The 12,131-nt window shown below is 34.7% G+C and overlaps 1 protein-coding gene and 1 pseudogene across 4 annotated transcripts; one reads left to right on the forward strand and one right to left on the reverse strand.

Annotated features, from left to right (window-relative positions):
* Positions 1-170: 170 nt before the first annotated feature.
* LOC114711256 (probable N-acetyltransferase san) lies at positions 171-1,312 on the forward strand. 4 transcript variants are annotated; one of them, XR_003737127.1, is made up of 4 exons: positions 171-188; positions 496-649; positions 761-837; positions 969-1,312. XR_003737127.1 is itself a non-coding variant. In XM_028895621.1 (3 exons), the coding sequence occupies exons 1-3, from the start codon at positions 478-480 to the stop codon at positions 999-1,001; spliced, it is 282 nt and encodes a 93-aa protein (XP_028751454.1). In that variant the 5' UTR covers positions 329-477; the 3' UTR covers positions 1,002-1,312. The 4 variants fall into 4 exon arrangements, 1 of the variants encoding a protein (XP_028751454.1); XR_003737128.1 differs by having other exon boundaries at positions 185-267; XR_003737129.1 differs by lacking the exon at positions 171-188 and adding an exon at positions 304-322.
* A 74-nt stretch (positions 1,313-1,386) lies between these two features.
* LOC114711254 (F-box/LRR-repeat protein 14-like) lies at positions 1,387-5,322 on the reverse strand (annotated as a pseudogene).
* Between the last annotated feature and the right edge of the window lie 6,809 nt (positions 5,323-12,131).

The following is a 12,131-nucleotide window of genomic DNA, read 5'->3' on the forward strand; positions in this document are numbered from 1 at the left end:
ATATTGCGCTGATTTTATGCAAAGTAATGATTAGCCCTGATGTGTGCGTTTAACCTTACGTTGTTTGGAGTCAAGTTTATCAGGTGAAGAAGGAGCATAAGAATGTAAAACGCCCGATATTGAAGAGCGTCGTAGGAACGCTTGATTTGAATATCCGATATTTGCTGCGGGGAGAGACTTTTCCCGGGGTATAGTACTTCCTTCTTATTGAGATACAACTACGTCTTCTGACCTGTCTAGACGGATTTTGATGCTCTGAGGCATTTGGTATGTCATTGTCTTAATTTTGACACTTTAGTCGTTTTGCCGAGGCAAATAGAAGGTCGCTCTTGCAAAACCGGATGTTTAAACTGAGTTTTCTTAATGTCATTTACTCCAACGGATAACCAAGCATGCACCAAATCTTATACCCTTGCATTCATCCCGGCACCATGGAAGGGGAAATGACATGACAATGTACCAAGTTCCATAACTTCGATGTATTCATTTGTGCAGGAACGGGTTAAGGCTCCTCGATTTTGCAGCATCGACAGAACAGCACCGAGCAGATATGGCTACATTGCAAACGTATGTGTTGCGAAATCAGCTCGTCGTCAGGGCATTGCAAGCAACATGTTGTACTATGCTGTTGCATCAGCAAAAACTAATGGTAGTTTTAAAGTTGGAGAGTAATTTGACTCCTATAGTATACAACTGACTGATGATATGTCTGTGAATCATGAAAGAGAACTTACCGTATATTCCATGATTTATTGAGCAGGTGTGGAACAAGTATTCGTTCACGTGGACAGAAATAACACAACTGCACAGAATTTGTACCAAAAGATAGGCTTTGAGGTAAGCTCAACACAATCATTTCTACTTCTTGCACTGATCTCTTTAAGAGTATTCCTTCCCTACAAAAAGCAGTAATGCAGCTTCCTTCGCCTTTTCAGATGGTTGTTATGGCAAATTCTCAATTATCGAAGGAACAACTATTCTTGCTTCGTCTACAGACATAAATACTCTGCATTATTTTGTTTCTGAACAACTGTAAAGTTCAAACGGCTGTACCTCCTCTCTCTCCGCACTTGTTGGGAGGTATAGCGCTATAGTCTGTATTGTAATTTAGGTTTTCATTTCTTTTTTCTCCATTGTAAAGGAAAATGGTTTGTCAGTCTGTATTCTTCCTGAATCAAGTTTCAGAAAGACCAAACAAGTGTATGCTTTCACAGGTTCAAGAAAGCAACGAGTGTCACGCTCGGGATGAATCTCCAGAGAAGAACAAAAACATATATTGCAACCCCAATAGTAATCAGAACCCTAGTGCTTACCTCCGCTTTCTACTTGCTCTTTTTATATGTCGTTTCCTTCTTTTGTGTATGTGATCAATATCACTCAATATGCTGAATATGAAGAATCACTGGCAGATTATGATACTTTCCAGAGAGAGAAAGATAATTAGTTTATACAATTGACTGGGCTGGGACCAAATAAAATTTATGTAAAAGCCTAAAAGGCAAAATCTACTCCTGCAAATAGAACAATAGAGTGACAGAGTCAATCATGGAGAAGCATTTACACAAGGGAGGCACCAGAAAGGACAACCTATAAGTCAAGGAGAACTCTTCAGTTAGAGCCACGGTAATGAAGAGTTTTTACTGTGCGAGTTCAAGTTTGTAGTTCTGGTTATGTCACAGGCCACTCCTATTTTTCATCAAGTGGCTGGAGAATAACGCAAAGCACCCTGCCGTTCAGGATCAGCCACTATGACATGTTGCAGTAAAGGAGACATAACGCAACCAATGATCTTAACCTCCCGATTTGAGTGGCCAAACAGAAAATTTTCTGTTATCTGCAAAAATCTCAACATGTAAATGTCTTCTCCGACGAATTATTTATCTATTCTCTATAATACATCAACTCGGTGAAATCCAATAAGGCAGCAAGTGCTCCATATTCATCTATCTTAAAATTAAATTTTTCAACACATATTTTTTCCAATAAAATAGCAGTCAATCGAATTATAAATTAATGCAACTCTCGTCTTGTAAATAGTATAGGACCTGGGTACATCCAAATACTTTAAGCAGTCTCAGCGACAAGCAGTTATCGACGATGAAGCCCAAATGAGCATCTGTGAAATTTCTGCACCATGATAGGTCCAGAGTATGCAAATTTCTTGCACGGCTGCCAAGGGACAAGGCTGTGTCATGGCCAACCTGTCACGCGTAAACCATATAATCAAACCTTGGTTCACATTGATCAACGTAACAACAGTACGAGGAAGGGAGCCCAGTGAAAGGCTTTGACAAATACTAAAAATATATATATATAAAAAAAAATCACACGATAACCCAAGAAAAGTGGCACCACTGCTTATGACTCATGAGCAATGTGATTTCCGTAAATTTTATATTGATTTTGATTATATGATGATTAGAAAACATGGATTGATGAACCAATGCGTTTACCAATTACCAAAAAGCAGCCTTATCAGCAGAGGAGGTTCCATGTGCATGCCCAGCCAAAGGAAGCTTGGAGACAGGAGGGAAAAAAACGTACCTTTTCCACGTTATTGAGTGAAAGTTCTTTCAAGCACGCTCCCGTGGTCTCCAGAAAAGCCGCAATGGCTTCATCACTGAGATACAAAAGATGTTCAATTTGTTCAACTCTTTGGAGACATAGACATTGCATGCTAATAAAATACTACCTCTCATTTTTAATATAAGACACAGTTGACTAATTTGATGAGATTAAGGAAACTAAGAATTACTTGCTTATAGCATATATTTACACAATCTCTCTAAAATATTTATATGCATCATTAAATTATATATCAATCTCTAAGTCAGATAAATTAGTTTGGACAGAAATAATTATTATAAATACTTTAAGCTAATATATTACCTTTATTAATTTTTTCAAATTAGTCAATTGGATCTTATATTAAGAACTGGAAATAGTATAGTAGTAGTATATATTTTGGTCTTTTTTCCCCAAAACAAAAGATGAATACAAGATGTTTTCAATTTCCTTAGTACATATGAAAAGCTAAATGGCAATTCAGAGATTTCTAACAGTACATATAGATGGAAGCAAAGAAAGCTGTCCTAAAACTTTAACAAGCTAGAAACTCATCTGAGTCAACTCTGTAAATGAGCAAATTGGTAACAGTGACAGACAAGAATGGCAAAGCATAAATAAGAAGTGCATGATCAAAATTTAAACGTCAGGTTAACATATGAAGCCCACCAAATGCAAAATGATGATATGATGATGATGAAACACAAGAGAGAAAAGAGAGGAGGGGCTAAACCTGAATTGATTGCGGCGGAGTCTCAGTGTATGAAGCGCTCGGCACCATTTGCAAGATATCCAATGGATGAATCCGTTAATTTGCACAAGTTCATGAGATCAAGTGAGCATAATCCAGGACAGAATTGAGCAATAATTTTAACTGATGAATCGGTCAATTTTCTACGCATCAACAAATAGAAATCAAACATCTAAGAAACAAACAGCTTCTGACAATAATCACAACTTAAGCAGACATTCAGATTTAACACATTGAATTAAATAGACTGGCACAAACGGTACTCACTCACAATCCTTCAAGACAAGTTCCTTCAAATTATGACCGCGTTCAGTCACAAAATTCTTGATAAAATCATCAGAAACAGTTTGGATGCCTGCCACTGACAAGACTTCTAAATGTTCAAAGCTCTGCAGTTCTGGCCCAATTAGTGCAGCATTAATGTTGGGGCAATCATCAAGATACAACTCTTTAAGAAGTGATCTTAATGAATTAGCCAAAACAAATACACTGTGAAATGTGAGAAGGGAGCATTGGCTAAGATTTATCGATCTAAGAGCCGGAGTGGAAGAAACTAGACTATGCAACCCCTTGTCTGAAAGACGGCATGCACCGCTGAGGGACAGACTAGTTAGTCTAGGTAACTGGTTTGGTGATCGTGCTAAAGTAGCAAGTACCACGTGATGTGGGGTGCAGCGGCCACACTGATCAAGTTGCAACACCTATTCCACAGGGTGAAATGAATAAACTATTTCAAAGATCGCTTACAATTCAAATCAAGTGAAAAGGTGATACTTATAACATATCAATCGAGTTAAGTCAAGTATAGTGAACATGGGCACTAATTGAAAGGGAGTCATCCAATATTGACCAGAAACCAAATTATTTGAAGGGCAATCAAAGTTAAGATTATCTTTTTATTCTTAAAAGCTGAGGCCCACCATATGAGTATTTCAGTATGTTAGCCACTTAACGGATTATCAGAAATACAGTTGCTGAAGGACAACAAGAGTTAAATTAAATCACATCCACTGCCTATGCCAAGCCAAAACGAAATTGGTAACAAAGCTCAAGTAAGCCTTTTCAGCACCCATCATAACACATAAAACAATCCTATGTATGCACGGCTTTTGCGTGTGAGTTTTTTTTTTTTTTGGGGGGGGGTGTTGTGACAGCCAAATACCTCCAACATCTCTCAATACAGAACAAACATTATTTTCATGTTTATAGAAACCCCCTAGTTATTCTGCGATGCAAGTTAAAGATCATACTTAAAGAACATACTGAAACCTGAGTAAATGACACAATATCCAAAATACTGAAAAGTTTGAGTATCAAATAATTTAGAGAACATACCACCAGATTAGTAGTGTCACATGATTGAAAAGCCTTTATAAACTGTTCCTCAGTCATCCATGAGCAATCACTTAGTCGAATCTCTGTGGGGGATCCAGTAAGAAGAAGTTCCAAAAAGCGACTGTTCATTTTTCGAGAATCACAGACCAACTGACAAAGTTGGTGCTTCAGAGCATCTGGGACATTTTCAAGAGAAACAATTGCATCAGCATTCTTGGCAAGTAAATCAAGGCATAGTTCTTGCAGCGAGGGAGCCGAGACTCTAGCACGTATTTGCTCTTGATTACTCCTAGGAGCCCAATTAATGGATGCAGGTAAATTTTCTGAAGAGTTGCAGCTCATTTGCCTACTTTTCATTCCTCGATTTCTAATTGTTTTCGTGGCTGTGGAGAAAGGACCAGACCATTCTTCAATTTCATTTTCAATATTAGCCTTGGTAGAAGCATGAACATCTTTTTCAGCTGGTGTAAAACGAGCAAAGTGAGCAGCATATGCCTTTGCTATATCCCGGAAATTTTCCATGAGTTCCCTCCTCCGTGAAGCCCTGTCAGCATTTCTCCATTGTTTTTCATATTGTAAAGCTACATTACAAGCTAAATGTGACGCATCTAAATTTTCGATATCAATCAAATTGATGGATTCCGATTCTAATCCAAAATGACATTCATGAAAAACGTTGCGGAATAAATCGCCATTGTCCAATACTCTCTTCCCTTTCTCTTCTCTGCTGAATCTCCTTTGAACACCATCACCCTTATCATCCCAATTGGGTGCTTCATTCATACTTGCAGTAACAATGCCCTTTTCGTTGTCACCACGCAACTCTCCCATACCACTTTCATCAACTCCATCAGAATCCAATGGTAAACAATCAGCCGAATTCATAAACTCTTTTTTTACTGTGTGAATAGTAGTATTTTGTGTTTCATTTTCCAAGTCCAAATTCAATGCGCATTCTTTTCTAGTGCGTTTAGCACTACTATTCTCTTCGCTGGGCCCATCCTTCCCAGTCTTATCGTCTTCATGATTCACAGAATCCAACGCTCTCTTCAGTAAATTCTTTTCTGACTGCCAATTCAAGAAGCGTTTGGGCCGATCATCTCCCTCACGTCCCGAACTATCAAACAAGACTGCTTTTTCCTTCGACCCAGAACTCGACGAATCCGTTCTTGATCGGTCTTGAACTGTAAATGACGCAGTCTCACATATTTTCGAGTTGGGTTCCTTCAAAATGATCGCTTTCTCAACCTTTTCGTCGGTTTCCAAGACCTTCAACCCAGTGGAACCCAAATTCAAACCCGTTCCTTGATCGTCCAATCCACCCATACTAGGAGCACCAGGCTTTGCAGTCATTTTTCTATCCACCGAGAACCAAGTCTCATTCAATAAAGAGGGCGATTCTGTGGTCAAGAATCCATCAAAATCGAAATTGAATTCAGGCGTGCCACGGAAACTCCAAGCCGGGGAAGTAGAAGTGAGCCCAGTGATCGGGGACCCTGAGGTGGGTGGGTCGGTTTTGGGAGAATCAGAAGAAGGGGTAGGCATGGGCGATGGGCGGAGGTAAAGAGGGGTAAGGATCCGGATCTTCTCAGCGGCCATTTTCTCCTTTTCCCTCAGAAGCTTAATATCCTACCCGTCCAGTTGATCTAAGAGCCTGACACCTCATGAAGCTTTTTAGAATCGCATCTGAACCATCCATCTTGATATAATCCTGGCCGTTCATTTAATTGCATATTCTGCCAAATCGCTTCAGAGTTCAGAGTGCCATTTTCCGTCGAAGTTCACCCCCCCGGGCAATGTAGACAGGAAGCTCCGTCGTCTCGTAAACCATCGTTGGAAAATATGAGAGAATCTCCATAGCTTTGCTGAAAGTAGTTTCTTCAGGTATCTACATTACACCTTTTCCTCCATATCTTCTCTCTTCTTTCCCATCCCTCTCTTCCTCATCTTGACGGTGAATGTTCAAGTAAGCAGAGGTTCTTTCCAGAAAATTAGCAAGGTAATTGCAGTTAAATCAAAACCTTTTGTCTGCTACTGTTAAAATCTAAGATGACCTGTGCTGTTGTGGACGTATAAGCTAAGCTGTTGTGCTAAGATTCTTTAAAGCATAATTTTTGTTCTAATTTCACATTGAGTTTCTTTTTGGCTTGCATCATATGATGATTTCATGGAATTATTATATTCTTGATTTATTTCCCCCATGATAAGCAATGTTGGTTTTGTATTGAGGAACATATATTGTAAACAAAGTTTGCAAAATTCAATGAAGTCGATCGGTTGAATTTATATGGCAAAGTTGAGCAAAATTGCCTCTTAAGATGAGTAAAGTTGCCACTTTTAGTTTAGATGGAAAAATTATGTTGGTGAATTATGCATTTTTCTTCTATCATTTTGTGTGTGAAAGGAGGTCTTCTAGTTTTGTTTGTATCTCTCTATATTCATGGTATTAGCAGTCCCATGATTTCTCTGTTTTTCAACAAAATCAAATGCGATAACATCTCACCTTGGTTGAGTTGTTAATTGGCGCATCATGTTTTCTCCAGTTTTCTATGTACAATCAGTTAGAGTCAATATATTGGTGGTGGTGAATGTAATCTACAGATAACAATAATCATCCATCCACGACTTCGTCTTGCACAAATTTTGTGAGCCTTCAATACCTTCTGTTCTTATTTATGCAGCCATTTAAAGATATGATCGAAGAGACTAGGAACTGCAAAGCAGTTAACCAACATACTCACAGATGTTGGAGAGGAGTGAGTTTGAAGTTTTATTGTTATTGCTTTTTTAAGTTCTTAGTAGAGTTGCTGTGTAAATCTTTTTTAGACCATAAAGTGTTCTCCCATGAGAGCTTTTGTGATATTGCCATTGGAAAAAGTTACAGAAGTATAGATAGATTGAGTCCAAATAATAATGATATACACATCTCCTAAACAAATAACGAGACCAAGTTTGCTACAAAAGCTACCTTTGGAAATGGCCAATTGAACAAAACATAACTTTCTCTTCCGTATTTAATGAAATAGAATTTGATACATATTGAACTGGCTGTCATAATGAACAAAACAGAATTGTTGTTCTATGAAAGAAGAGAAGTTACAAGTTGCTGTCATGTCATACAAAATATAACTTGGTGGATTGAATGACTGAAGTGTTGGAATTTGAATTGTTATTGCAGGTGGTAGCTATATCAGCTCTCATGTTGACTAAATATTGTTGAGGCTATATAAAAGATGGACTTTCTGGACCTTCACCTGCCTGGAATTGATTAGACATTGTTGAAGTTGTTATGGAAGATGCACCTTCGCCTAAAAAGAAGGAAGAAATAAAAGAGCAATGTAGATGTCAGTGTAGGGTCATAAAAAAGTTGTAATGCAATATGTTTGATATAACAAAGTTGTCTTGTATATATGTAGTTTGCGCTCGAGAGATGTCTCATGTAATGCTGTAAATTTGGTTTTAGGATAGTTGATTCTTCTTCTGAACAATTGTACCAAAATTTGCAGCGAAGTTTGAAAAATACTTGTAGTCTCTTTACTTGTTACTTTACAGGCATCTTATTTTCTCAAATAGATTTAAACTCTGGGTTCTCACAAGCTGAACCTTTTTGTTAAATCAGGTTGTACAATGCTATTTATGAGCAAGATAAATCTCATTCCATCTCTGCTATCGCGCTTTTAATTGGACACTGTACATCTTCTCTCCATTCTCCGAAACAAACATGAAAGACATGGAAGATATCTAATAAAATGCCAAATAACTTGATTCAATAAATAAAAAGTATCCACGGGAAACAAAATAAAGCAATAAATAATGCTAATCCAGCCATATAACTTCAACCCATCGACTTCATTGAAATTTTGCAAACTTCATTTAGAATATATGTTCCTCAATACAAAATCAACATTGCTTATCATGGGGGGAAATGGGAAATAAATGAAGAATATAATTAATTCCATGAAATTATCATATGATGCAAACCAAAAAGAAACTCAATGTGAAAATTAGAACAAAAATTATGCTTTAAAGAATCTTAGCACAATTGCTTAGCTTATACGCCCATAGCAGCACAGGTCATCTTAGATTTTAACAGTAGCAGTCAAAAGGTTATAATTTAAATGCAATAACGTTGCTAATTTTCTGGAAAGAACCTTTGCTTACTTGGCCATTCAATAGTCAAGAATGAGGAAGAATGGGACGGAAAAGAAGAGCGAAGATATTGGAGGAAGAGGTGTAATGTAGATGAATAAACTACTTTCAGCAAAGCTATGGAGATTCTCTCATATTTTCCAACAGGGGGTTACGAGACGACGGAGCTTCCTGCATTGCCAGGGGGTAGAACTTCGATGGAAAATGGCACTCTGAACTCTGAAGCGATTTGTTGGTAGAATATGCAATTAAATGAACGGCTAGGATTATATCAAGATGGATGGTTCAGATGCGATTCTAAAAAGCTTCATGAGGTGTCTCTTTGCAGGCTGTTAGATCAACTGGACGGGTAGGATATTAAGCTTCTGAGAGAAAAGGAGGAAAATGGCCGCTGAGAAGATCCGGATTCGGTAAAGAGATGGAACAGGAAGGAGGAAAGTTGAATTGGACGCGGATTTGAAGAGGCCGTTAAAGATTGATTAAAAAAGTCAGGGATTTGAGTGAGAAACATTTCCGAAGGACGTGAAAAACTGAGAAGTGAGAATTGAGAAGGCAGTCCGCGAAGATTAAGGAAGGAGGGAACGCAATAAATTTTGGAGGTACGCTGATGGCCCATTTGGTAGACTTCTACAGCTCTACGGTATTGTTTTTTTTTTTTTTTGCTTTTTGAAAATAATGCGTATGCTTATTTCATTCGGTGGATTTCCACTCTATTGTTTTTGTAAAATATTCTTTTATTTTTATATGTTTATTCGTTCCAGAAAAAAGATTTTATCCTAATAATATTCTATTAAAATATTCTTGACTTTTAAATTTTATATTTGACTTAAATGATCCCTTTCTTTACATATTTCAAAGCAAGGGACAAAGTGATCGTAGTAGAAATCATTAATTTCTATCAAAGAAATTATAAAGAGGCATTTTTTTAAAACAAAAACAGAAGTTTGAAATTAATAATATTTTGAAATGGATGGAGCGTAGATCACCTAATTAGCAAATTTGAATAGATTAATAATATTAGTTAATAGTTTAAACTAATTAATATGATTTTTTTTTAATACTCTAAGTACCTTGCTTAATTCTCTTCCTACTTTTGATTATTAATTAAGAAAATATCAATATGGTTAATTTGAAAAAACTTTATAGACATGTGAAATAGGTCTTACACATAGGACTAACATGAACTCATCAATTAGGTCTTATATAAAGATCATATGAGTATTAATTATTTACTTATTGTGCCATGGAAAACAATTTAATGTAATCTAACAACTAACAAATGAATCTAATAAAAATGAATAAGTCATTTTTATTGAATTAAGTTTAAAGTATACAATTGGTTCTTTGACTTTATATGAAGTTTTATTTTAATCCCTTAACTTTAAAAAGTATACTTTTAGTTCTTTAATCTTAAAATTGTTAGACTTAAATGATAATTTTTTATAACAATTATAGTTTTTTTAAAAATTAAACTTAATATATTGGTATTTGATAATATTTTATTAACATTTAAAATCTTGATATTCTTTTTTTATTAATAATTTAAAATGAAAAAACTAAAAAAATATTTTTTAAAATTAGTGACTAAATTAAATTGTAAGAAATTGACACAAACAAAAAGTAAGTTCTTTCTTTGATCCACGTGGATGGTAAAGTTAGTTTATTATGACCGAGAAAAGAAAAAGAAACAAGGAAAACATGTAACATACGGTAAGTTGTAACTTTATTCAAGGATCTTGTTTAATTTTTCGATTTTATAAAGTAATTTTTCAGTTTTTAAGTACTTCTGAAATGATAGTTTTTTAAGTGAAACATTATAATTTTTAAAAAATGAAAACTTAATATATTAATATTTGATATATTAATATTTAAGAATATTTTATTAATATTTAAAATTTTGATGGCGTCATTTTTGTCAATAAAACTAATGGAGTTAAGGTTTGTAAGTTTAAAATATTTAATAAATTTAAAGCATCATAGTAAAATTGTATAAGAATTAAATAATCAAAGATACGCTTTCACTAAAAAAATAATCATTTATTTTTATAATTTTTATTAGCTTACAATTCAGTTTCAAAAATATAATTTGATATAACTTAATTTGTTTAATTTTAGCCATATATAAATCTATTCTTACATTTTATAGCCTAATCTCTAAAAAAATTACTGGTAGTTGTCTCCTAATCTGAACCAATTTATTAAATACCAGATATCTTATTGAGTAAGTTTTTTTATCTGGATATAAAAGTAAGTTTCATTGAGCCAAAACGATAAAAATTAAGTGTTAAATTTTTTCTCAAATCAAAATGTTAACCCGTTATTGCCCAAATGTTTTTTTTTTCAGTAAATGGACATTGATGAATTTTTCAAAGATAAACTGAGTAATCAATCTTTTAAACAAAAGCATATTCAGCAACATTATTGCTTTTTCTCGTCTTGACATTTATCCAATCCAAAAGTTTCAATAAACCATGAGCAAAACATAACAATTGGGTCAAAGAAAATAAGAATAATAATCACGAAAAAAAAATCACAAGTGACTAAAGGACCTGTATGATGAACCTCAAGTTATTATTTAATATTTTTACGGAAAAATTTTAATCTGTTTTAGACTTTATTAGTAACTAACAAAGAGATTGGATCTAACAAAATCGGACACCTTCTTGATGAATTAAGCTTCGAATATTTATTAGGAAACATTTAATATTTAATGTCCGACAAGTTCTACAGTTAAATAAAAAATGATATACGAATGGACAAGGTGGAAAGATGGGAAAAAAAGGACAAGTTGTCAAGTTACGTTGGATAAGCTCGGGGTAGAAAAAAGAGAGAAACAGAAAGTGGGGTGATGGACAAAGTGAAATGGATATATATATATATATATATATATATATATATAAATATTTAAATATCCTGAAAGTATCTGCAAAAGAATATTCAATACCTGAAATTTTTTTTTGTTCTTATATATCCTAAAAATTTATTTCATAACAAAAATACCCTGGTCATTATCTACCGTTTAGTTTGATTGTTAAATTATGAGGCTTGACTTGTATGTTCAACAATCAAACTTAACGACAGATAACATTTTATGAAAAAAAAAATACTGTAAAATAAAATTTTCAGAATATATAAAAATAAAAAAACTTTTAGATATCAAAGTGCTACTTTATACTTTATAGATATTTCTGAGCATTTAAGCACTTTACCCCTTTATATATACATAGGTAGAGATAAGATATTGGATAGGCATGGAAATGGCATTAAGAAAAAACATGTGAAGGCGATGCTTCAACTAGTAATGTCCGTCATGATGAAAGATTTAACTTAA

Source organism: Neltuma alba, unplaced genomic scaffold (genome assembly GCF_004799145.2).
Source record: "Neltuma alba isolate B1F8T4 unplaced genomic scaffold, ASM479914v2 tig00011286_pilon, whole genome shotgun sequence".
NCBI classification, from domain to species: domain Eukaryota; kingdom Viridiplantae; phylum Streptophyta; class Magnoliopsida; order Fabales; family Fabaceae; genus Neltuma; species Neltuma alba.